This window comes from Sinocyclocheilus grahami, unplaced genomic scaffold (genome assembly GCF_001515645.1).
Source record: "Sinocyclocheilus grahami isolate Dianchi unplaced genomic scaffold, SAMN03320097.WGS_v1.1 scaffold887.1, whole genome shotgun sequence".
Lineage (NCBI taxonomy): Eukaryota > Metazoa > Chordata > Actinopteri > Cypriniformes > Cyprinidae > Sinocyclocheilus > Sinocyclocheilus grahami.
Window position 1 is genome coordinate 752,853 of NW_015506066.1, and position 25,676 is coordinate 778,528.

The following is a 25,676-nucleotide window of genomic DNA, read 5'->3' on the forward strand; positions in this document are numbered from 1 at the left end:
GCGTTTTTGTGACAAATGAGGACATACATTTGTATAATGGCAAGGGTATGACATAGGTATTACAAGGAGAAGGTGACTTTTCAGGACATTACCCCATGTCCCCACTTTTCAAAACGCTTATAAATCACACAGAATGGAGTGTATTGAAAATCAGAAATAGCACAAAGTGTTAAAAATAAATACACTACAAAATAAAAAACTAAACACAAATTCCCATTTTTGAACAATAAATTCCACAGGTTTTTTTCCAGGTATTTTTGTACCTTGAGCAAGTGTCCACAGCATTAGAAAAAGATAAATCATTGTTTCTTATGTATAAGTGTGTGTCATGTTACACACTAATAATCATCAGTGGCGTTTTAAGCGCAGTGTTCAGTTAATATGCAAAACACTCTCAAAAACACATTCAGATGCATCCTGGAATTTACCTCAAAATCAATAAAAATACCTTTTGCAGCATTTTATTAATTAAAAATGTATTTCTATTTTTGATGTGACTGAATTAAGCTAAAATGCATTATTAGTTTTAGTGTCAGTCTTAAGGGCAATGTCAGTGTTATTATGAGTGTGGATGTCAGTGTCAGTTTTAGTGCAGGAGGTTTTTGAACAGCCACTGATTGGGTTTGTGTCACTGTGGAGGAACTCGACTCTAAGTTATTATTAGGGTTTCCGTGGGTCCTTAAAACGTCTTCAGTTAAATGGTTTACATTTAAGGCCATGCAAACTCTTAAATGGTACAAAAAGTCTAAATTATCTAAATATATTGTTATATATCATATTATAAATCTAAATGTCTAATGAAAATATTTTTTTCTTTTATACTTTGATATTTTGACTTTTCTGTGAAATATTTATTGAATAAAATACAAAATCATTTTCTTTTTAAAGTCTGAGTATATTATTACAAATCAGAATCTGAAAGCTAGATATTTAAAACCAGTATGTACATTTTAGTCTGACATAGCTATACATCTTGACTTTTTATTTATTTACACTAACCTAATGCATTAGCCAACTAACAATGAGCAATACATTTGATATGGCAATCATTAATCTTTATTAATGTTAATTAATAAAAAATAACTGTTCATTGTTAGTTCATGTTAGCTCAGGTCCATTAAACAATATGAACAGATACAACTTTTTTTGTATTAAATGTTGAAATTAACATTAACTAAGATTAACAAATGCTTTTGTAGTATTAGCTCATCTTAACTATAGTTTTCTAAGGTTAAAGTTAACAAATTAAACCTTATTGTAAAGTGTTACCATATATTATAATAAACACGGATTGTCTAAAATCTAAAAATTATGAGTCAGTAAATGTGTTTTTATGGACTTTGAATCTCTTAAAAGGAAGTGAAAGACTCTCAGAATGACTGACAGAGCTGTTTTTCAGAAGAATGAAACATCACAGTTTCCATCTCTGTCTCTCTTTAGCTGCGGCTCGTCCCGCTCTCACAGTGCTGCCGCCCTCCAGAGACCAGCTGCAGCAGGGTAAGGCTACAGTGCTGTGTGTGGCCAGTAAGGGATTCCCCTCTGACTGGAAGCTGAGCTGGAAGGTGGACGGCAGCAGCAGGAGCTCTGGTGTCGATCTGAGTCCCAGTCAGCTGCAGAAGGATGGACTGTACAGCTGGAGCAGCAGCCTGAGCCTCACTGAGAGTGAGTAGAGTGTATTTAAATTTAATATATTTTTTATTTTAATATATTTTTAATTTTAAATATAGCAGGGAAAACCTGTTGTGGTTGTTAACAAATACAGAATAAAACAAAATATGGATTCTGGCTTATTTCACACTGAACCGGGCTATTTATATTGTCAGTTAAAGCATCAGTGTGTATTTGAGAAGTTGCTTTGGCCATGGTTAGTTTGCTTTCATCAAGGTTGGATGGATTTTATTGGATTGTAGTTCATGTGGAAACCTGATTGAGACATTCTGGTGTTTATTATTAATAAAATATGTAGAATGTGGAGTGTATGTCACAGATCGGCCAGACTCAGTCACCTCCCAATCATCACAACGATCCCTCTCACCTGAGCTCTGAGCACCTGCACCTGTCACCAATCAAGCACCTCGTTACCAGCCTGCATAAAAGCACACACCTCAGACACCCTCACGGTCCGGTCTTGTATAAACGTCGAGGACTCAATGACTTTGCTACTGCTTTCATTTGAATACTTCCTGCATTACTTGCATCCTGTGTTCCTCCTAGTGTCTCCTGTTCCTCCTGGTTCCCGGATCGCTGAGGTGTGTGCTCCTCCTGCCCGCATTCCAGCTCCTGTACAGCCAAAGACCCGGATTACCCCGCTCATCATATTCTTTGAACTATTCCCTCACATCCTCTGAACCCTACCCCAGTACTCTCTGTGACCCAATAAACCTTTTTGATATATACTAACCTGTTGCGTCAGACCTCTTCCATTACAGTTATAATAATGAACATCAACAGTTCAGCAGCCTTAAAAAGTCTCTGTGTATGTGTGTGTAAAGTCAGTGAGGTGAATAAATGATCAACAACATCTGCAGAAGCTCAAAGCTGCAGTGCTGCAGTCTCACACAAAGAGGTTTTTGTACGATGCTTTTACACTGTGTGAACACCCAGACTGGGTTCTTTGGGTCTTTTGCCGTATTTTGTTGACTCTGACAGTAATAATCTCCTGAATCTTCAGGCTGGACTCCACTGATGGTCAGAGTAAAATCCATGTGGTTTCCACTTTCGCTGCCACTGAATCTAGAAGAAACACCTGAAGCTCTGTCTGATGTGGAGGAGATCAGGAGTTTAGGTGCTTCTCCAGGAATCTGATGGTACCAGTGCATACAATACTGCGAAGTATCTTTTTTAACACAGTTCACTGCTGGTGTGTGTTTACAGTGAATAATGACAGTCTGATCAGGCTTCACTGCTTGATCTTCAGATTGAGTCAGAATCTGCCCCACAGAACCTGAAGAGAGAGACAGAAAACAGAATAATATAAAACTGATGAGCACATTTAAAAGTCTCAGACTTATAACTAAGGCATCCGTCAGGCTGAGCACACAATATTTCTTACTGTTGTACTACAAGGACTAAGCATTTTTCATGTTTAGCTGATCATACACAATGAGAATAAAAAACTTGACTTAACATATTAAAGTTCAATGTTACTGTATTTTTTACTGCACATGCTCAGTTAAAAAAATAATATAAGTGAATTAATGCACAGTATTTGCAGGAAATTAAGTCTAAACTACATCTTGATTTCAGCATCTGTGGATCGCAAAATTTTTAGTTTTCTGTAAATCAGCTGATGACATGCATTTCTATATACTTACTCCAGGTGCAGGTTGCGAGCGTCCAAATAATGATGGCTATTAAATACATGTTTGCTTTAGGATCTGTTATCATGAAGGAGAGCTGTCAGTCATAAAGTCACAGATATAAAAAGCTCCAGAGCACTGAAGCATGCAGTTCAATGCAAAGTGAATTTACAATGTAAATGTTTTTTCTGAGAACAACAACCTCTCTAACTGTCAAGGAACATATTTCACTTGATAATCTGGCTAAGACAGATATTTTTGATTTAATGATTCCTTCATAAAGACAGGCACTTTTTGTCTCCTACTTGGGATTTAACATGCAGAAAGATCCAGCGTTCTTATCAACCTATAATTTCCCTATATTTGTGCCATAGTTTATGGCTAGGGTTAGGATATGTTTCTTTGGCACACACACTGAATTTTCCAGAACCAACAAATGATGTTCATCCAGGTACAGGTGTTGATGTCCAACTTCACATACGATTTAAATAACAACAACTCTACAAAATTAAATAAAAAACTGTTACAGGTTTGATAATTACTTTTATAATATATATTATGAAATAAAGTATAGTGTATAATAGGGTGGATGTGAGGAGCATGAGTACTTACATTTTAAAATATGAAAATATAATTAAAAAGAGAATTATTGTATGTTTTGATTGATTGAGTTCATGTTCATATACAGAATAATGTGATGCATTTTATACATGCTGCATTTAAACATTGTTATTCCAGCCTCTGAATCTGCTTTTGAAAGTTGTAGAATCTTCATAACTGTAAAGATAATTGTTGATAATTGGCCTAAGGCGTTTCTTTATTTATATTCGTTTCAGCTGAAATAATGACATTTTAAATAATAATTAAAATTTCATGAACAGATTGAATAATTCAAATCTTACCCACTGTTTTAACTGTTGTTTAAAACGTTACAAATTACGGCACCTAGCCTAAAATTTTTATAGTTCTGTGTTATTAGCCTTTAGGATTAAAACAATTAAAAGGATAAATGTGAGAATATGTTTGGTCACAAAAACAGGCAGAATGTGTTTGTTCAAATTTCATTCATACCTAACTAGTGAGTAAGACTAATTATGATATTGGTATTGTGAACTTCCCAGCATTCTCATATTCTCATGATGTCTGACTGAGGGAGGTTTTTGTACGATGCTGTTTCACTGTGTGAACACTGGACCCTCATAAAACCCACAGTAATAAACTCCTGCATCCTCAGTTTGGACTCCATGTATGTTTAGTGTAAAATCAGGTTCAGATACACTTCCACTGAACCGATCTGGGACTCCAGGTTCAAGTGCCCTGGCTCCATATATCAGGAGTTTAGGAGCCTCTCCATGTTTCAGCAGATACCAGCTCATGTCGCTTCCAACTCCACTGGTCCCAGTGCAGCTGATAGAGACAGAATCTCCTGCTTTAGCAGACAGAGACTCAGGAGACTGAACCTCTTCATGAGACACTGAGAGAGAATGCAGAAACAAATATTACAATACTTTAAAATACAAGCAAACAGATATTTACATCTGCTATAAAACCGTTAAAAATAAATACACTACAAAATAAAAAACTAAACACAAATTCCCATTTTTGAACAATAAATTCCACAGGTTTTTTTCCAGGTATTTTTGTACCTTGAGCAAGTGTCCACAGCATTAGAAAAAGATAAATCATTGTTTCTTATGTATAAGTGTGTGTCAGTGTACACACTAATAATCATCAGTGGCGTTTTAAGCGCAGTGTTCAGTTAATATGCAAAACACTCTCAAAAACACATTCAGATGCATCCTGGAATTTACCTCAAATTGATGTGACTGAATTAAGCTAAAATGCATTATTAGTTTTAGTGTCAGTCTTAAGGGCAATGTCAGTGTTATTATGAGTGTGGATGTCAGTGTCAGTTTTAGTGCAGGAGGTTTTTGAACAGCCACTGATTGGGTTTGTGTCACTGTGGAGGAACTCGACTCTAAGTTATTATTAGGGTTTCCGTGGGTCCTTAAAACGTCTTCAGTTAAATGGTTTACATTTAAGGCCATGCAAACTCTTAAATGGTACAAAAAGTCTAAATTATAAGAGGTCTTTGGGGACGGAAAGACAAGAATTGCTATATGGATTAATATGACGATTAAACTCTAAAATGCATTATTAGTTTTAGTGTCAGTCTTAAGGGCAATGTCAGTGTTATTATGAGTGTGGATGTCAGTGTCAGTTTTAGTGCAGGAGGTTTTTGAACAGCCACTGATTGGGTTTGTGTCACTGTGGAGGAACTCGACTCTCAGTTAGAAGTAAATCTCTGTCTATTTCACAAAATATTTATGTAAAAAAGAAAACCACAGAACAAGAGATACAAGAACAAACTAGGATTAAAATATATATATATATATCAGAAGATTTTACTTTGTGTAACATGACCACAATCAATAATTGATTTATGTAATTGGTAAATTATAATTGTTAATATATTGTTGATTTTTTTTATGTTTCACATGAGAAATATATCTTATCAGATGTCAGTTACATTACTCTATAATTGGAAACTAAACAAATATAAAAATCTAAATATATTGTTATATATCATATTATAAATCTAAATGTCTAATGAAAATATTTTTTTCTTTTATACTTTGATATTTTGACTTTTCTGTGAAGTATTTATTGAATAAAATACAAAATCATTTTCTTTTTAAAGTCTGAGTATATTATTACAAATCAGAATCTGAAAGCTAGATATTTAAAACCAGTATGTACATTTTAGTCTGATATAGCTATATATCTTGACTTTTTTTTAAATTTACATTAACCTAATGCATTAGCCAACTAACAATGAGCAATACATTTGATATGGCAATCATTAATCTTTATTAATGTTAATTAATAAAAAATAACTGTTCATTGTTAGTTCATGTTAGCTCAGGTCCATTAAACAATATGAACAGATACAACTTTTTTTGTATTAAATGTTGAAATTAACATTAACTAAGATTAATAAATGCTTTTGTAGTATTAGCTCATCTTAACTATAGTTTTCTAAGGTTAAAGTTAACAAATGAAACCTTATTGTAAAGTGTTACCATATATTATAATAAATACGGATTGTCTAAAATCTAAATATTATGAGTCAGTAAATGTGTTTTTTACGGGCTGTTGCACTTCAGATCTGCTTGATTAACTTTGAATCTCTTAAAAGGAAGTGAAAGACTCTCAGAATGACTGACAGAGCTGTTTTTCAGAAGAATGAAACATCACAGTTTCCATCTCTGTCTCTCTTTAGCTGCGGCTCGTCCCGCTCTCACAGTGCTGCCGCCCTCCAGAGACCAGCTGCAGCAGGGTAAGGCTACAGTGCTGTGTGTGGCCAGTAAGGGATTCCCCTCTGACTGGAAGCTGAGCTGGAAGGTGGACGGCAGCAGCAGGAGCTCTGGTGTCGATCTGAGTCCCAGTCAGCTGCAGAAGGATGGACTGTACAGCTGGAGCAGCAGCCTGAGCCTCACTGAGAGTGAGTGGAGCAGAGCAACAACCGTCAGCTGTGACGCCACTCACCTGTCTCACAGTGCAGTGACCAAGAGCCTCAACACACAGCAGTGCGATGAATGAAACACACACACACACACACACACACACTGTCCTAAATCAGCCACTGCTCAACAATTAATCTTTCATGCTGTTAGTATATTGTTCATATTATTTGTTACAACTGCAATTCTATGAATGTTTTGTTGAGCATTTTATTCCTGCCAATTAAAAGCAGTTTGTCTTAAATATGGTGTTAAATTCTCACTTTTATATTAAACATTTTAAAACAAAAAACACATGAAATACCACTTTTATTCAATTGTATTTATTTTAAGTATGTGATATCGTGATGAGCAGCATCGAGCATTTGGCTACATTTATTTAACATATATTATGTCAAAAACTAAAATAAGTTATTTGAGAAATCAGAGTGACTCATGGCTTTATTGATTACTTCTAGCTTATTTAACTTAGATTACATTCAAATTAGGGCTAGTAGTCTGAAGTCTTCAAATGGGTGTCAGGATTTATGCATTTGAACAGGATGAATGAAAAAAAAAAAGTTCATTATAGTCATAGACAGAAAGTGTAGATTGATTGTTCATACTGAGAAATTAATTTCTCATTTAATAGAAATGAGTTCATAGTTACTGCATGAGTGCATGTACTGTGTCGTCAGACAGAGGGAGGTTTTTGTATGATGCTGTTTCACTGTGTGAACACTGTTTTAGAATAAAACCCCATACAGTAATAATCTCCTTCATCCTCAAGCTGGACCATGTATATTCAGCAAAAATTCACATCGAGAATAATTTCCACTGAACCTGTTTGAAACTCTAGAGCCAAGCTTACTTGTATAGGTAGATCAGGAGTTTAGGAGGTGTATCAGTGACTCCGGCAGGAGTGAACACAATCTGATCCTTTTGTGTGTGAAGCAGTAAACATGCAAAACACTCTCCACTCTACAGACTCCTGTCAAGAATCACACTGTAAATGTGAACCTGAAAAATAAATTTGAAAATCTTTTCATGTTGTAGATTTTGTTTAAAAAAAAAATAGGGTCACAAAATAAATGACAACATTCAATAATATTTCATTATAATAACTAAATGATGGAGAAGCAATCAAATATGCATCTATAAGAAGACAATTTATGTAAACTAAATCTATATCATTATTAATATTGTATTGTTTGTATTTTCATTTAATTACACGCAACACAAGTTGTTTCTACATAAGAATACATTTGGGAAATGATCTAAACAAAAATAAGTTTAATTATGCTTCTGTATCGTACATAAAGATTTATTATTAACTAGAAAGTGAAATGAGCTAGAATGTGAAATTTATTTTCATTTCATTGGCTTTAGCCATGAACATTTCTTTATCAACAGTGAGTCAGTGAGGTGAATAATGATCATCAACATCTGCAGAAGCTCAAAGCTGCAGCGCGGCAGTCTCACCCGAGGAGGTTTTTATATGATGCTTTTACACTGTGTGAACACCCAGTCTGGGTTCTTTGAGTCTCCAGTCTTACTGTGTAGACTCTGACAGTAATAATCTCCTGAATCTTCAGGCTGGACTCCACTGATGGTCAGAGTAAAATCCATGTGGTTTCCACTTTCACTGCCACTGAATCTAGAAGAAACACCTGAAGCTCTCTCTGATGTGTAATAGGTCAGGAGTTTAGGAGCTTCTCCAGGAATCTGATGGTACCAGGACATGCAATATTGAGAGTTATTTTTTGGATTCACACATTTTAATGCTGGTGTTTGTTTACAGTGAATATTAACAGTTTGATCAGGATTCACTGTTTGATCTTCAGATTGAGTCAGAATCTGCCCCACAGAACCTGAAAAGAGACAGAAAACAGAATAATATAAAACTGATGAGCACATTTGAAAGTCTCACACTATAATAGTTATAAGGCATCTCTCAGGCTGAGCACACAATATTTCTTACTGTTGCACTACAAGCACTAAGCATTTAGCTGATAATACACAATGACAATAAAAGGACTTGACTTTAAGATATAAAGTCAAAACATATTAGTTAAAGGTCAAATTTAACCATTTTTACTGCACATACATATAGGTTAAGTAATGCATATACAGTATTTGCAGGAAGTCTAAACTACATCCTGATCTCACCACCTGCAGTGGATCTGTGGATTGCTTATTTTATATTCTCTAAATCAGCTGATGATATGAATTTCTATATACTTACTCCAGGTGCAGGTTGTGAGTGTCCAAATAATGATGGCTATTAAAGACATGGTTGCTTTATGATCTGTTAACAAGGAGAGCTGTCAGTCATAAAATCATAAAGTCACAGATCTACTATAAAGACCTCCAGAGCACTGAAGCGTGCAGTTCAATGCAAAGTGTCTTCACAATGTAAATGTTCTTTCTGAGAACAACAACATCTCTATCCTGTCAAGGAACATATTTCACTTGATAATCTGTCTGAGCCAGATTGTTTTTTTCTTGAACATATTAAAAATTCTACTGAGACCACAGTTACTGATCAATTAAAATTATGAATCGATAGAACTGATATTATTGTTCTACTGTGAAAAATATAAATGTCACATCTAACTTTCACATTTTCCAGAGATTTCTGTCACCAGGAACATTTTTAGAAGACATATTTTCAGAGATAAACCCAGTTACGCAATATTACAAATGTACGTCCATCCCTCAAAGCCTCGTTTAAAAAAGAAACAATTCAAAATGAAATATAACGTCTATTCTGAATAAAGGACACGCCCACTGAAGAACGCCACATCTGATTGTTAACCACTAGATGTCGCAATTTGACACGGCATGAATCCAAACATGTATAGGTGCATCTCAATAAATTAGAATGTCGTGGAAAAGTTCATTTATTTCAGTAATTCAACTCAAATTGTGAAACTCTTGTATTAAATAAATTCAATGCACACAGACTGAAGTAGTTTAAGCCTTTGGTTCTTTTAATTGTGATGATTTTGGCTCACATTTAACAAAAACCCACCAATTCACTATCTCAACAAATTAGAATACTTCATAAGACCAATAAAAAAAATATTTTTAGTGAATTGTTGGCCTTCTGGAAAGTATGTTCATTCACTGTACATGTACTCAATACTTGGTAGGGGCTCCTTTTGCTTTAATTACTGCCTCAATTCGGCGTGGCATGGAGGTGATCAGTTTGTGGCACTGCTGAGGTGGTATGGAAGCCCAGGTTTCTTTGACAGTGGCCTTCAGCTCATCTGCATTTTTTGGTCTCTTGTTTCTCATTTTCCTCTTGACAATACCCCATAGATTCTCTATGGGGTTCAGGTCTGGTGAGTTTGCTGGCCAGTCAAGCACACCAACACCATGGTCATTTAACCAACTTTTGGTGCTTTTGGCAGTGTGGGCAGGTGCCAAATCCTGCTGGAAAATGAAATCAGCATCTTCAAAAAGCTGGTCAGCAGAAGGAAGCATGAAGTGCTCCAAAATTTCTTGGTAAACGGGTGCAGTGACGTTGGTTTTCAAAAAACACAATGGACGAACACCAGCAGATGACATTGCACCCCAAATCATCACAGACTGTGGAAACTTAACACTGGACTTCAAGCAACTTGGGCTATGAGCTTCTCCACCCTTCCTCCAGACTCTAGGACCTTGGTTTCCAAATTAAATACAAAACTTGCTCTCATCTGAACAGAGGACTTTGGACCACTGGGCAACAGTCCAGTTCTTTTTCTCCTTAGCCCAGGTAAGACGCCTCTGATGTTGTCTGTGGTTCAGGAGTGGCTTAACAAGAGGAATATGACAACTGTAGCCAAATTCCTTGACATGTCTGTGTGTGGTGGCTCTTGATGCCTTGACCCCAGCCTCAGTCCATTCATGTTGAAGTTCACTCAAATTCTTGAATCTATTTTGCTTGACAATCCTCATAAGGCTGCGGTTCTCTCGGTTGGTTGTGCATCTTTTTCTTCCACACTTTTTCCTTCCACTCAACTTTCTGTTAACATGCTTGGATACAGCACTCTGTGAACAGCCAGCTTCTTTGGCAATGAATGTTTGTGGCTTACCCTCCTTGTGAAGGGTGTCAATGATTGTCTTCTGGACAAACTGTCAGATCAGCAGTCTTCGCCATGATTGTGTAGCCTAGTGAACTAAACAGAGACCATTTTGAAGGCTCAGGAAACCTTTGCAGGTGTTTTGAGTTGATTAGCTGATTGGCATGTCACCATATTCTAATTTGTCGAGATAGTGAATTGGTGGGTTTTTGTTAAATGTGAGCCAAAATCATCACAATTAAAAGAACCAAAGACTTAAACTACTTCAGTCTGTGTGCGCTGAATTTATTTAATACACGAGTTTCACAATTTGAGTTGAACTTTTCCACAACATTTTAATTTGAGATGCACCTGTAATTCCAACAGAACAAGCATCCCACGCCCAATGGCCAATGGGCCTGTATCTCCTGCGTGAAATGTGGCACATCATATATTTCTGCAAACTCAAGGTTGGTTGGTCTAGGGCAGGGATGGGCAACTGGCGTCCCGCGTCCCGTGTCTTTTAGTACGGCCCGCTGGATCGTATTAGACTCGGATGATCAATTTTAAAACATTTGAAAAGCAAGTCACGTAAAGATTGCTTTCAGTTTATGATGTTAATACTATCTCCAACCAGGAGAGGTTGCTATTTCCAGCCGCTCCCCTATTAATTTCAGCGTAGGAGGACGTGCACTAATGTAAACATTCATTAACATTAGCAAATAATAAATGAAAAACTGACCATGAAAACAGTATTTTCAAGTCAAGATGGTAAACAGATTATCTTTCAAGTTCAAGGGGATACCCATATGTTTGGAAATCTGTATTTTATTTAAATCGCTATCACACCACTGCTCACAAACAACGGGGACGCCAGATTTGCACTTGCCTCAAATTTCAAAGGTAAAATTCATAGTCAACAAAAGCTTTTTGCCAAATGCACTACATATTTTTAATTGTGAACCAGTGGATCGACAAAAAGCTAATGCATTATAAAAATCTAAACAATTAAAACATTAAAATATATTTATATGTTATTTAATATAATAATTAATCGATAATAATTGTTTAAATTAATGTAATAATTGATACTTTTGACTCATCCCTTTTCTTAAAAATTTTAACTTTTTTTTTTTTTTTTAATTAAGCCCTTTTTAACTATCCTTTTAGGTTGTTTTGAGAATGTTCTATAGGCTACTAATAAAAAAAGGACCTCTGTATATTTTTTGTTGCAAATTTACAGACAATGCAATTTAAATGTTTACATTGGCTTGTCGGGGGAATATTTCTGTCCACTGACAACAAAGTTTTCCTTCTGAATTAGCCTAACTGCACAAGTTTTATACTTAATAAAATCTTTAAAAACAGATGACATTAGTTATACTTCCATTTCCTTCAATAAAAAGGAAATTGAGTAAGACGGTCGAAAAGGTGTGTGGACGTGGATTAGTAATCTGGCCCCTTGGTATAAAGGAGAAAAAATGCTGGCCCTCGTCACTATCAAAGTTGCCCATCCCTGGTCTAGGATTATGGTTCTCGCTTAGGGTGCGAAAGGTCCCAGGTTCAAATCCGGGACGAGCCCAAAACCTTTAAAGTTTCTACAATCCTGGAATTGGCACAATTTTACAGTAACTATTTATAGCTAATGGGTTACTGAGTTGTACATATTATAGCGTATTCTATGGTAGGTCCAGTGGTTTTCCAACAAGTTACAAACCAATGGGATCATAATTGACCTTACAGTATAGCCTATGCCCACTAAATGTTTAAACTCACTCACAGGACTATAAAAACATTTACAGATCACCGGTAGACATTTACAGCGAGAGTTTTCTACCAGGCCCCTGTGGAGGTGCTCCTGTTAAGAGTCTATAGAAAAAAAAAAAGTTGCAAATAGTTCATATAGTTGTCATTTGTTTTCCTTAATTCAATTTCTAAATAAATATCTATATTTTATTTTGCTTTGATGGCGTGATCACTCAAGTAATCAAATGTTTGATTTTTTTTTTGCCTTGAATACAGCAGGATCCACACACAAATTTTGATAAAATCTTAGTTGGCAGTGGGAATCGGAAATCTTAGACAAGTAATGTTATTTCTTGGTCACTGGTCAGATTTAAAGGCCTTACGAGTTACTGCAACAGTCAAGAGGAAACCTCAATGTTTCACAAGCTATCTTAACTTTGATCTTATCTTTTTCCCTGTATTTTGGCAATGAAAAAGGCGGACTCTTCCGGGATTTGAACCCCAGACCTCTCACACCCAAAGCGCGAATCATACCCCTAGACCAACAAACCAGCTGAACTCAATTTATGGGATGAATGTCACGGGACCGTGCAAGGTGAACTTTCTGCACCACCAATATCAAGAAGAATCTGAAATATTCCTGTAGTAGTAGTGTATGGTCTACAACAAGACCAACAATCGTCAGTTGTCCTATTTCAGCACACGTTTTAAGCATATTTATTAAAGTATTCTGTCTCATAAAGCTTAGTCCGTTTTAACTCACTTTTTAGCAGTAGTAGAATTGGTATTTACCTTGAGCAAACTTTTATAGAGAACTTCGTTTTTTCCCAAATCACACCTGGTATACCTGTACCACATTGGTGTGCCCGTTAACAACTATCGATTATGCTATGACCATAATATTTTAATTCAGCAACATTGCTTATCCTATGTCTTAAGTCCTTTGTAAAAGACTAAGTTAGACCAGCTACCAGAAGATATTTTTTCCAAGTATATATTCATAGTCATATTTTAATGTCATTCAGTTTTCAGAAGACATAGACATCAAGTTTGAATTTTTTTGTAGGCTTTTAAACACAGCTATAGTGTCGCAAACTAATTGCTACTTTTCTGAAATTAATCTAGGTAATTTGTATTTATGGGCACCTCTGTGACAGGTTTATGCCACCAGATGGCGCCATTAAAATAAGCATCCCAAACTCACTTCATCGATGGTCGTGTGCAACGTGGCCCACAGTCCTACCTATAATTTTTAAGGCTAGTTGGTCTAGGGCAGGGTTCCTCAAATCTTGCCCTGGAGGGCCAATGCGCTGCAGAGTTTAGCTCCAACCCTGATCAAACTCACCTACCTGTGATTTTCTAATGATCCTGAAGACATTGATTAGCATGCTCAGGTGTATTTGATTAGGGTTAGAGCTAAACTCTGCACGAAAGTGGATCTCGTGGGCCAGGTTTGAGGATCCCTGGTCTAGGGCAGGGGTGCCTAACCCTGCTCCTGGCAATCGACTGTCCTGCAAAGTTTAGCTCCAACTCTAATCAAATACACCTGCCTTTAATTTTTAAGTGATCCTGAAGACCTTAATTAGTTGCTTCAGGTGTGTTTGATTAGGGTTGGAGCTGAACTTTGCAGGACAGTCGATCGCCAGGAGCAGGGTTGGCCACCCCTGGTCTAGGGTATGATTCTCGCTTAGGGTGCGATAGGGTCCCGGGTTCAAATCCTGGAAGAGTCTGCTTTTGCATCATTTTATTTAATTTATATTAACCACATAAAGAGAAATATACAATAATTCATGTATCTATCTATTTATCTTAAACTGTTAAGCTTCAACCTTTTAAAAGTATTTTTAAAGCACTTATGAATGAGAAAACCATTGGATGTAATAGTAGACTGGGCAATCACATAATCTAATAATCTAAACCAGGGGTGTCCAAACTCGGTCCTGGAGGGCCGGTGTCCATAAGAGTTTAGCTCCAACCCCAATTAAACGCACCTGAACCAGATAATCAAGCTCTCACTTGGCATACTAGAAACTTAAAGGCAGGTGTGTTGAGGCAGGTTGGAGCTAAACTCTGCAGGACACCGGCCCTCCAGGACCGAGTTTGGGCACCCCTGATCTAAACATTCTGAACATCAAACCAATAGAGAAATAAAGACAACAGAAGACATTTTTTTAATTTAATACTGTAATATATACTCTTTATAAAAAGACATTTGTGACATAAAAATGAAAACACGATATAAACTAAAAATATTTCACACTGGTACAAGTCGAGAGGGAATATGCATAATTTGCACTTTATGCACAACATCTTCATTCTGTTATGGAGCGCACCACATTTATATAGTCATAGATGGTGTTTTAATACAGTGTTAGATCTACTACCTCTCCTTAGGCTTCGCATACTTAGAAGAGCGTGACTGTTGCCATGTTTCTAATAGACAAAGCTGCATTTGAGCCAAACATACATGTGCAATAATCTCAAATCACATGTGTTCAAAGAAATCCACCAACACGGCATATTAAAGATCGGGGAAGTTGATTTTACATGCATGTTTGGCTTTTCATAATTGTGAGCCACACAGCACAAGTCTGATAAAAAGAAGCATTATCCAAACACTTCGAGCTTGAGTAGGACGGAACGAATCAGCGTTCCCACTAACGTATTCCAATTAGAACATATTTCGTTTTCAGGCGTCCTTGTCTTAACTCATGCAGGCAGGAACTGTGACTAAATTACTAAATCTAACATGTGATGAAAAGCCAACCGCAATCCCTTACAATGAATGCGTCAAGCATGTACTTTTCGTAACAATTTACAAAGTCGATTTACGTATGAAGCGGCAAAGAAGCGTTAACGTAAGATAGCATCGTAGCTAACATTTGAGATGAAACACGTTCTTAAAGCGTTTCCCATACGTTAAGCAGCGTGAATCCAATGTGAAAATTAAAAGGTGCTTGTGTGGTATAAAGTGTTTGACAATCGCAGTGTGCATCGTACACACTCGTCCTAGGCGCGTGTGGTTCTAGCTCAGCAGTATAACAGTCAGCTGTCAGAGCTAGCATATAAAACCATAGCTTAGTCTTGCTGGGCCAGTGTTGGAAGGGTAACAAGGCAGTCGTCAGGGACACACAGGAGACTGCTGAAGTAGCGCCGCAGGTAACCGTACACTGGCTTTTTTGCCGCTAACCTCCTTTTGCAAAGCTGGCACGGGAGATAATCTCCTCACCACATTATGTCACGCAGCCCCGGAGGATTACAGACACGCCTGTGAGACGTGACTTTGCAAAGTCCTCTATGGAAGGCCAATGAGACGGGACTTCGCAAAGTCCTCGAGCGTCCCCGCAGGTGCTCAGTCCGGGCCTGGCCTGTCACTTTTATGGGTTTAACATGGCTCAAGAACAGCACAGTGATTTGAAAAGGCAGTTACTATACTAATAGCTAAGGGCTATACTAATAGCTAGGTACGTTCGCAAAGTAACACGACCTGGAGTCAGTGTAGGAAACGAATAACAACCCTCTTGAATTGTGCTCAGGGTGGGATACACCATACCAGAGAGGCCTGGGTCAAGTTTCAGTGGCCTTTTAAGGCCCGAGTCAAGTTTTTGATGGTTCCAACATGGCTCAAGAACAGCACAGTGATTTGAAAAGGCAGTTGTTAAGCTTCGGGCTATACTAATAGCTAAGTAACACGACCTGGAGTCAGTGTAGGAAACGAATCACAACCCTCTTGAATTGTGCTCTGGTAGGGATACACCATACCGAAGAGGCCTGGGTCAAGTTTCAGTGGCCCTTTGTGAGGCCTGAGTCAAGTTTTTGATGGCTCCGAATATAAACTGTGCACAATCAATATGGCATTTCAACGCCAGGAGCGAAATACGTGCATTTTGACAGGAAAAATTGCAAATTCAGTGGGCTTAAACAGGCCATTATCTTCTTAAACAGAACAAGTGATCTGGATTAAAATGATATGGATAATTCTCAAAACCTTTGCACCCTAAACTACTACATTTTGAGTTAAATCAGATTTAAAGGGACAATTTACTCAAAAATAAAAAAATTTACTTTCCCCCCCCCATTTGAACACAAAAGAAAATATTAGAATATTTATAATACCTAAACTAAACATAAAATATTATGATGAATTTGGACTATTTCGAAAAATGTCTTTTTGTAATCAGTAGTGTCCAAATGCTGTTTTGGGCCCCACTGACTTTCACTGTATGAGCAAAAACATTCATCAAAATATTTTATTTTGTGTCTCACTGAAAAACGGGAGTCATACATGTTTGGAACAACATCAGGATGACCACTTTGGCAAATTATGACAATTTTCATTTTTGGGTGAACTGTCCCTTTAAACTATGGTGCGACTCTGTGGCATAATTTAATTTATAACAGAAATTCTTGTCTGACAGCTTGGAAACAAATTGAATACTGAATATGTTGATTGAAATCCACTTACAAAGCAAGTTCATTGAGAAAAATGGAGCTGCATTATAAGCAGGTGACCGTCGACATGCTTTTTGTTTTTTAAAGTACATTTTCTGTTGTAATCAACAGCATGCGATGGAGAATGTTGATGGAGCTTAAGTTATATTTAAACACGCCCGTGAGACGGGACTTCGCAAAGTCCTCGAGCGTCCCCGCAGGCGTCCGGGCCTGGCCTGTCACTTTTAGGGGTTTAACATGGCTCAAGAACAGCACAGTGATTTGAAAAGGCAGTTGTTAAGCTTCGGGCTATACTAATAGCTAAGTAACACGACCTGGAGTCAGTGTAGGAAACGAATAACAACCCTCTTGAATTGTGCTCTGGTAGGGATACACCATACCGAAGAGGCCTGGGTCAAGTTTCAGTGGCCCTTTGTGAGGCCTGAGTCAAGTTTTTGATGGCTCCAAATATAAACTGTGCACAATCAATATGGCATCTCAACGCCAGGAGGGAAATACGTGCATTTTGACAGGAAAAATCGCAAATTCAGTGGGCTTAAACAGGCCATTATCTTCTTAAACAGAACAAGTGATCTGGATTAAAATATGGATCATTCTCAAAACCTTTGCGCCCTAAACTACTACATTTTGAGTTAAATCAGATTTAAAGGGACAATTTACTCAAAAATAAAAATTCTTACTTTTTTCCCCCCATTTGAACACAAAAGAAAATATTAGAATATTTATAATACCTAAACTAAACATAAAATATTATGATGAATTTGGACTATTTCGAAAAATGTCTTTTTGTCATCAGTAGTGTCCAAATGCTGTTTTGGACCCCACTGACTTTCACTGTAAGAGCAAAAACATTCATCAAAATATTTTATTTTGTGTCTCACTGAAAAACGGGAGTCATACATGTTTGGAACAACATCACGATGACCACTTTGGCAAATTATGACCATTTTCATTTTTGGGTGAACTGTCCCTTTAAACTATGGTGCGACTCTGTGGCATAATTTAATTTATAACAGAAATTCTTGTCTGACAGCTTGGAAACAAATTGAATACCGAATATGTTGATTGAAATCCACTTACAAAGCAAGTTCATTGAGAAAAATGGAGCTGCATTATAAGCAGGTGACCGTCGACATGCTTTTTGTTTTTTAAAGTACATTTTCTGTTGTAATCAACAGCATGCGATGGAGAATGTTGATGGAGCTTAAGTTATATTTAACCCAGAACATTCCTTTAAGGCAAAGCTTGATTAGAACTCCAAACGTAACTAATTCTTATGCTGGTAAAGCATAGCAAGTGCAAGTCTGCTACCCCTTGCGTCTAGTCCCTCCTCGCTGACATAGATATAGCGATGTATGAAAGACCGGGTTACATTATTTGGCTGAGGATTTGTCACCTCAAATTGACACTACTGTCATCTCTGCTGCACTAATCCATCATTACACAGGGAATCCCCAGGAAGAGTTTAGAAGAGGACAAAAAATGAAAGGGTGAGCTGTAGAAGGAAGGCAGATGGGTAACAGTTATTGCGGTAAGCTCAGGATGAAGCGGATCACCTGTTTTCAGCTTGAGAGTGCAAAATGTTCAGGTAGGAAATAATATAATACATATCAATCGTCATCAAGTAACTTTTTGCAATGCAAGTCTCCGCAGACACACCACACAAACGACCGTCCCGATCCAATCAGTTCATTGGGGGTGTGTCTAGTGTCATGTCCTGAATGATGAAAAAGTCTTGATTTCAGTGAAAGTTCATGAATATCACCACAGAGACTGTTTAATTTTTTTTTTTAAAAACCCGCCACCCTTGTCAAAACCAAAGGACAGGGTGTCCGGGAAGTTGATCTTGTCCTATAATTATTCCCAAACGTTTCCATGCTAATCCCAGAGCTGTGAGAAAAACAGAGATCTTTTTCATGCCTGTGGGTTGCGTCAGCTTATTGTGAAAATGACTGGAAATTATTATTGAAAAAAGCATCCAGTTTCTCAGTTACTTTTATGTGTGTGTGTGTTGTTTGTAAAGATCAGGAGGGGGTCATAAGGCCACCATGGTGCAGGGGTGTTTGAGTTTGCAGGGCAGGATGCCCCTGTTGAGCTGGTAGAACTCTACCAGATGGATCAGGTCTGTGAACTTGGTAGAGCTGTCATCAAGGCTAAAAAAGACCTGGCCGTCCTCCTCAAACTGCCAGAGAGAAAGAGGTGAAAATAAAACAGATTTTTAAATCAGTCAATCAATTTTTAAATCGCTTAACGCAAGTCTCCGCAGACACACCACACAAAACGACCGTCCCGATCCAATCAGTTCATTGGGGGTGTGTCTAGTGTCATGTCCTGAATGATGAAAAAGTCTTGATTTCAGTGAAAGTTCATGAATATCACCACAGAGACTGTTTAATTTTTTTTTTTTAAAAACCCGCCACCCTTGTCAAAACCAAAGGACAGGGTGTCCGGGAAGTTGATCTTGTCCTATTATTATTCCCAAACGTTTCCATGCTAATCCCAGAGCTGTGAGAAAAACAGAGATCTTTTTCATGCCTGTGGGTTGCGTCAGCTTATTGTGAAAATGACTGGAAATTATTATTGAAAAAAGCATCCAGTTTCTCAGTTACTTTTATGTGTGTGTGTGTTGTTTGTAAAGATCAGGAGGGGGTCATAAGGCCACCATGGTGCAGGGGTGTTTGAGTTTGCAGGGCAGGATGCCCCTGTTGAGCTGGTAGAACTCTACCAGATGGATCAGGTCTGTGAACTTGGTAGAGCTGTCATCAAGGCTAAAAATTAATACATGCAAAAGGGCAGTTTGTATTGAGTGTTTATTAGGGACTCACAGGTAAAATCTGGAAGTGTTTAATCTTCTGATGATGGCACAGCGTGAGAACAAATGCTTTTGGGTTGCTCTGGCTGTCTCTCAATAGGAATAACCTGCGAGACAAAACACTGATTAATTTCACTACCCCCTTATAAAACAGCAATTATTACTGACTATAAATGTGGAAAACGTCATACCCATCAACTTGGCCCTGCTGCATAATCATCCTGTGGGACTCCTCTCTCATAATTCGGCCATGGAACCATAACTGCGTCCTGTGGATCACTGGGGACATAAACGCAAAGTCCACATTTACTGGCATGAAATATTGTTATATCTATTGAAGTACCACTTAAATCAACTGGTGTTGAAGGTGCTAAACAGTAAGTAAATGCTGAGACACTCACCTGAGCTTAACGGTGAAGGATGTATAGGACTGGGGCTTCCCAAAACATTAATTCTCTGACCCCGTTTCTGTACAGAGATTTAAAAAATTGTTATAAATGCATAAAAAAAACCTTAAAACCCCTAATTCATTATCCAAGTATACATGTATTGAACTACTCACTCTCCAAGTGAGTCCCTCTTCCATGGCAGCGCTCTGAGCCTCCACAGGGTTGTCAATCACACGACCCGTCCTTCCTGAGAAATCCATGGCCACCAGCGAATTCTCGGACACACTCCGCTATAATAAAAATAATATTACACTTATTTAGCTCAGCTGTTTATTACAAAACAAGCGTTCATTTACATGTAGAAATAACTAAAGACATAACAGACACACAAATCCTACATGTCCTCAACAACAACCTGCTATGATCAGCATTAATCCTCTCTAATTAAACCACTAAAGCCTTATTAAATACCTTCTAAATTAATCCCTACAGGAACCCCTATGTTCATACTTTTCCCCTGCAGGAAAGTTCCCAATGCAAATCGGCGTAAAGGAATCTATAGCCACACGCTTCATTAGCACGCTGTTCATACTGTTATGAGCAGATTAAGTGAACTCTCAGCAACACAGGGTGCATGTAATACCAGGTGAACTCACAGAAGCGTGAAAACAGCACATTTAACCCATCGAGTGCACTAGAGGAACATGTTAATGTGTTTCTTACCACAGGTGTGGTGAAGTTTGATATGGCAGCCTTTCTCTGGTGTGGGCTCTTGTAGTTCTGATATAGGAGAATTCCAAACTAGAAAGAAAAGAGTGTGTTTGTCTGAGTTAATAAGAATGGACAAGAGTGTATGTGGAAGATATCTGACGGACAGCTTGTTCACCACAAATCTGTAGTAGCTAAATAATAATCATTTTATATACTTGTATAATAAGTTTCCTAGCAAACAACAAAAAAAGTAAACAAAATAAAACATTTAATCTGGTGCGTGCTGAAATAAACTTGTGAAGAAATAATCTAACAAAAGGCTCACTTATAGTTGTCTAGTACAGTGTTTCCCAACCGGGGTGCCGTCTGTCGAGAGCAGGGGTGCCGTGTAAAAAATAATTTTTTTATATTTTTAAATTGCTAAAATGTTCAAAAAAGCATCTATTATATAATATCCATTTCTGATGTCGCCAATAATTAGAGATGCACTGAAATTTCGGCTGCCGAAAATTAGTTCACCGCTCAGGTTTCACTTTCACGTGGTGTGACGCTCTGCGTATTATCCGTTATCCCGCTCTATGCGTGTGCGCGCCGCTCAGTCGCTCCTCTCGTATAGCGTTCATGCTCATCGGAACAGCAAAGTCCACTCAAAAATTGAGCCGACAGGAAACATCGATGTAGTACAGTATTGTTTCTGTCTGCAATAGCCCTACTGTGTTGTAACATGGTGTGGTATATGGGCAACTCTGGTAACGCTGCCCTCTCATTCATTGATCTGCTAACTGCTATGTTATGCTCACGTGTTCTGATAATAATAGCTTTCTAGGACTAAACATTATTTGGATAATTGGTAAAAAAAAAAAAAAAAAGTTAAATATCTTAACCCTACTGTTAAACCTACCTGAAAAACTAAAAAGCAATTTATTTAATTCGTAGGCCTGTCGTTATTTTTTATTTGTGCTATCATTATTAATTTCTTTATTTGTTCTTATTTTATTACTGATTTTTAAAAAATTTTATTCAATTCAAAGTTTAAAATTAAGCTATATCGTGCTGTAAAAAAAAAAAAAGTGAGATAGCTAGTTATAATGGTAATTAAATAATGTGTACATATGAATAAAAGCCTACATTAAAATCTGTCATATAAATTGATCTCTTCATTAGAAATGAGCCTACTGATTGGACAACATTTTTTAATAATATAAAAAATATCTGTATGACATTATATTCTGCAGTTCTTCCCTGTTGTGCCGAATATCTATACTTTTCAAATTATCATATCGAAATGAGAAATTCAAATATTGTGACAAAATTAATTTTGTAGGGTGCCACAAGTTTGTTAAAATTTCCAAAGGGTGCCGCGACTAAAAAAAGGTTGGGAATCACTGGTCTAGTACACTGCCGTTCAAAGGTTTGAGTCCGTAATATAAGCCAGGATGCATTAAGTTGTCCAAAACTGACAGTAAAGACATTTATAATATTACAAAACAATCTATTTCAAATAAATGAATTAACTTTTTTCTTCATCAGAGAATGCTGAAAAAACTGTACCATGATTTCCATAAAATATTAAGCAGATACTGAAGACTTGATTATTGGCTGCTGAAAATTCAGCTTTACTATCATAGGAATAAATTGGATTTTAAAATATATTAAAACAGAAACAAGTTATTTAAATTGTAATAATATGTAATTTCCAAAAAATGACATGTATACACACTGCATACATACATATATACACATATAAAACATTAAAATTAGAATATTTAAGTATAAAATAGAAAGCAAATTCTATAATCTCTCTATAAAAATACTTAATAAATGATTTGCTGTGTGTGTATATATATATATTAAAACATGAATTTAATATAATAAGATTTATATATTCATGCTCTAATACTTGTTTTTAATAATCCAAATCTGTCAAAAATATGCAGTAATTTGTTAAAACATTTAAATGTTATATTTAAATTCATGCATTTGGCAGAAGCTTTTATCCAAAGTGTCTTACGATGAATTCAAGCTATCATTTTTTTTCATTATGCATGATCCCTGGGAATCAACCCATGACCTTGGTGTTGCTCTACCAGTTAAACGGCAAGAACAGACATGTTGAAAATTGTCAAATGGAATATTTCAATATCCAGCACAACGTGATGCCCTATAATGAGAAAACGAGCCAAATTAACCATACACTATAATGTCTATGCTTCTTAAGTATAGCAGTACTCGTATGTCAAAGACATCAAAGCACTGTCTCAAACCCCATCTAATGTATCTGTTGTGCATCTGATCCCTCATCCTCTAATTCACTCCTCCGAGAAGAGCACAAGAGAAGGAGAGAGAGCATGACTGTGTATGAAAGAGAAAGCGAGGGAAAGTGAGAGGCATTGCAGAGGGATGAGGTCATGTATTTAGCTTGATTGCACAGAGGGCAGCAAAGTCAGCAGAGTCTCTCTGCTAATGGCTTACGTAAGAGCAACGTTTCCAGAAGGTTTCCATAAAGTTGACGCTCTAACTACACCACATAATATTTGGTCTCTCCAGAGATGTCAGCTCACCAAAACAGACTACACCCTCATCATACCATGTGATCTGCACAATCAGCGTCTATGCAAAAGTCACGACTTTCCTTGATGGCTTTAAAGTGGACGAATTCAAATAAAGAGCTGATTGTGTCGGCCCGAATTATTTCAGAAGCTCAATAAAGGGCTTTTTTAACACCCTGCAAGAGCAATGTCTGCATCTCTAAAGGTCAGGCAGAGTTAAATCTGTTTAGTATGATTTAGACAAGGGTTAATCTGTAATCTGCCTGAGAAATAGGCAGCCACACGTGTCCTCAGTGCGAGATTAAGCACTAGTTCTTCGCAAACCTTGTCTTTTCTATGCTCATCTCAAAACTATCTGCATTGTGAACGCTTTTTCTTTCCTTCAGGTTAGACACTCTACGAGCGGTTGCGCATACAAAATGTGCAGCCGTGCATGAGGTATAAAGTCGTTTTTGAGAGCTTAAGTGTTAATAGGAGAACAAATATGTATGTTTATATAAGACTCTGAATCTGGGCTTGCTGAAAGGTGATTTCCTGTTACACGAAGTGCAGTGCACTGGGAACCCAGTGTCCCCGGACAGAACACCGTGTCCTCTTAGACTGGGTTGTGTGCCACGCGCACAAGTCATACGGATGCAGAAAATGAATGTACACGTATGCTGGCTTACCCAGACCAAGCAGGGAATGATGCTCCACTAGCGACCAGCAGTTGTCATCCAGGCAGTGGTTCTTGTAGACCAGGAACTGACACACATCTCTGGCCGTCATGTTGGCGGGGACTTCCACAACTTTTCCCACACCATCCTCGCTGAAAACCTTGATGATCTGTTGAAGACACACACAGAATGTAAATATATATGACCTCAAGGCGATGTTCTCAATGAGTCTAATTTGTCGAAAAAATTACAGACACACTTTCGCACAATGCTCCAGACTTGGATCATTTCACAGCTTGTGTTTCGACATCTTAGCCTTGTAATGGTCCTGTGTGAACCATCTAAACTAAACGTATGTGATTCAAATACAAACTTTTCAGTTAGCGAAGAATAAAAATTATGCTTGATGAAAAATGTACACTTCTTGTTCAAGTTTTTGTTGTTGCAAACCATGCATATCTCTGTTTATGTGGTCCTTAGCTCAATGGAGCTCATTAGCATGACTGACTTGAACACGCACGCACAAGAGGATATACTCCATTAAGAGGCAGAATTCACGTGAACGCCAAAGCCAACGGCCCAGATAAAGAGAAAGGAACAGAAAAGGGAGAAATTCTTCCAATGAACGTGCGCACAAAACAAGAAATGATTTAAATGCATTTACATGTGCAAGTGCACAACTAGATATATGCATTCATGCACAAAAGCAAACATTTGATTATTATAGACACTTTTTTTTTTACAAACTACAAGCACAGAAGCAGGGAACAGTAGCGTGCAATTTATGCACAAAGATGATCTGCATGACTCAATTTTAAATGTTTTTAGACCAGCAGCTGCAAAGATGTGTATGGTTTTCTTAGAGAAAGTAGTTACTATCAGTCTTACCTCTACAGCCTGATATAAGCAACAGTCCGGCGAACACGATGGCATTTTCACTCTGAGACAACCTCTGCTCATTCACGCGATGAGAGTGAGCGAATGAGTGAGTTAGAGAGAGAGAGAGAGAGAGAGAGAGAGAGAGAGAGAGAGAAAGAAAGAGGGAGGGCAAGGGGAGGAGGAAAGAAAGTGAGAGGATGAGAGGAGTTGAGAATGGGCAGAGGGTTGAGATTAGACCAAGAGTTGCTGAAACAAGAGAGGGAGAGAGAGAGAGAGAGAGAGAGAAAGAGAAAAGAAGGGAGAGAGACTCAGCTGACAAGCAGCTTGTGTCTTACAATACTCTAGTGGATTAAGCTGCGAGAAAAAGACGGAGAGAGATGAGTACGTTTTCAATTTGTCAATAAAATTCATATAATGGGTATCCCAAACATAACTTTTTTTCTTCCATGGAACAAAAGAGATTACATGGGAGAGGACAGACTCAAAGAAAACAAATTGGGAATTGCTGTCAAATCTTATTCAAATATAGCTGACGTCAATGATGGCAAACATCATAGATAATGTGTAAAATATTAATATATATATATATATATATATATATATATATATATATATATATATATATAACAAT

At 37.3% G+C, this 25,676-nt stretch overlaps 1 protein-coding gene, 1 long non-coding RNA gene and 1 gene segment (V, D, J or C); 1 reads left to right on the forward strand and 2 right to left on the reverse strand.

Annotated features, from left to right (window-relative positions):
* Positions 1 to 5,559: 5,559 nt before the first annotated feature.
* On the forward strand, positions 5,560 to 6,963 carry LOC107563711 (Ig kappa chain C region-like; the record flags this gene model as incomplete). The annotated part of the segment is given in 2 exon segments: positions 5,560 to 5,596; positions 6,583 to 6,963. Coding segments are annotated over 2 exon segments (357 nt in total), but the record flags the coding sequence as incomplete, so codon positions are not given.
* Positions 6,964 to 8,135: 1,172 nt separating this feature from the next.
* LOC107563705 (uncharacterized) lies at positions 8,136 to 13,915 on the reverse strand. Its single transcript, XR_001606129.1, has 3 exons — positions 13,802 to 13,915; positions 9,048 to 9,110; positions 8,136 to 8,673 (listed from the first exon to the last, which is right to left on the reverse strand). It is a non-coding gene; the product is annotated as an uncharacterized lncRNA (long non-coding RNA).
* A 4,098-nt stretch (positions 13,916 to 18,013) lies between these two features.
* Positions 18,014 to 25,676, reverse strand: part of LOC107563712 (growth factor receptor-bound protein 10-like) — a 56,015-nt gene continuing 48,352 nt past the window's right edge. The window contains exons 6-12 of the mRNA XM_016248657.1: positions 24,090 to 24,335; positions 20,974 to 21,051; positions 20,424 to 20,540; positions 20,263 to 20,329; positions 20,053 to 20,140; positions 19,875 to 19,968; positions 18,014 to 19,231 (exon numbers count right to left, since the gene is read on the reverse strand). Coding sequence (XP_016104143.1) covers positions 19,085 to 19,231; positions 19,875 to 19,968; positions 20,053 to 20,140; positions 20,263 to 20,329; positions 20,424 to 20,540; positions 20,974 to 21,051; positions 24,090 to 24,335 — 837 coding nt within the window. The 3' untranslated portion in view covers positions 18,014 to 19,084. The remainder of the gene's footprint in view (positions 19,232 to 19,874; positions 19,969 to 20,052; positions 20,141 to 20,262; positions 20,330 to 20,423; positions 20,541 to 20,973; positions 21,052 to 24,089; positions 24,336 to 25,676) is intronic.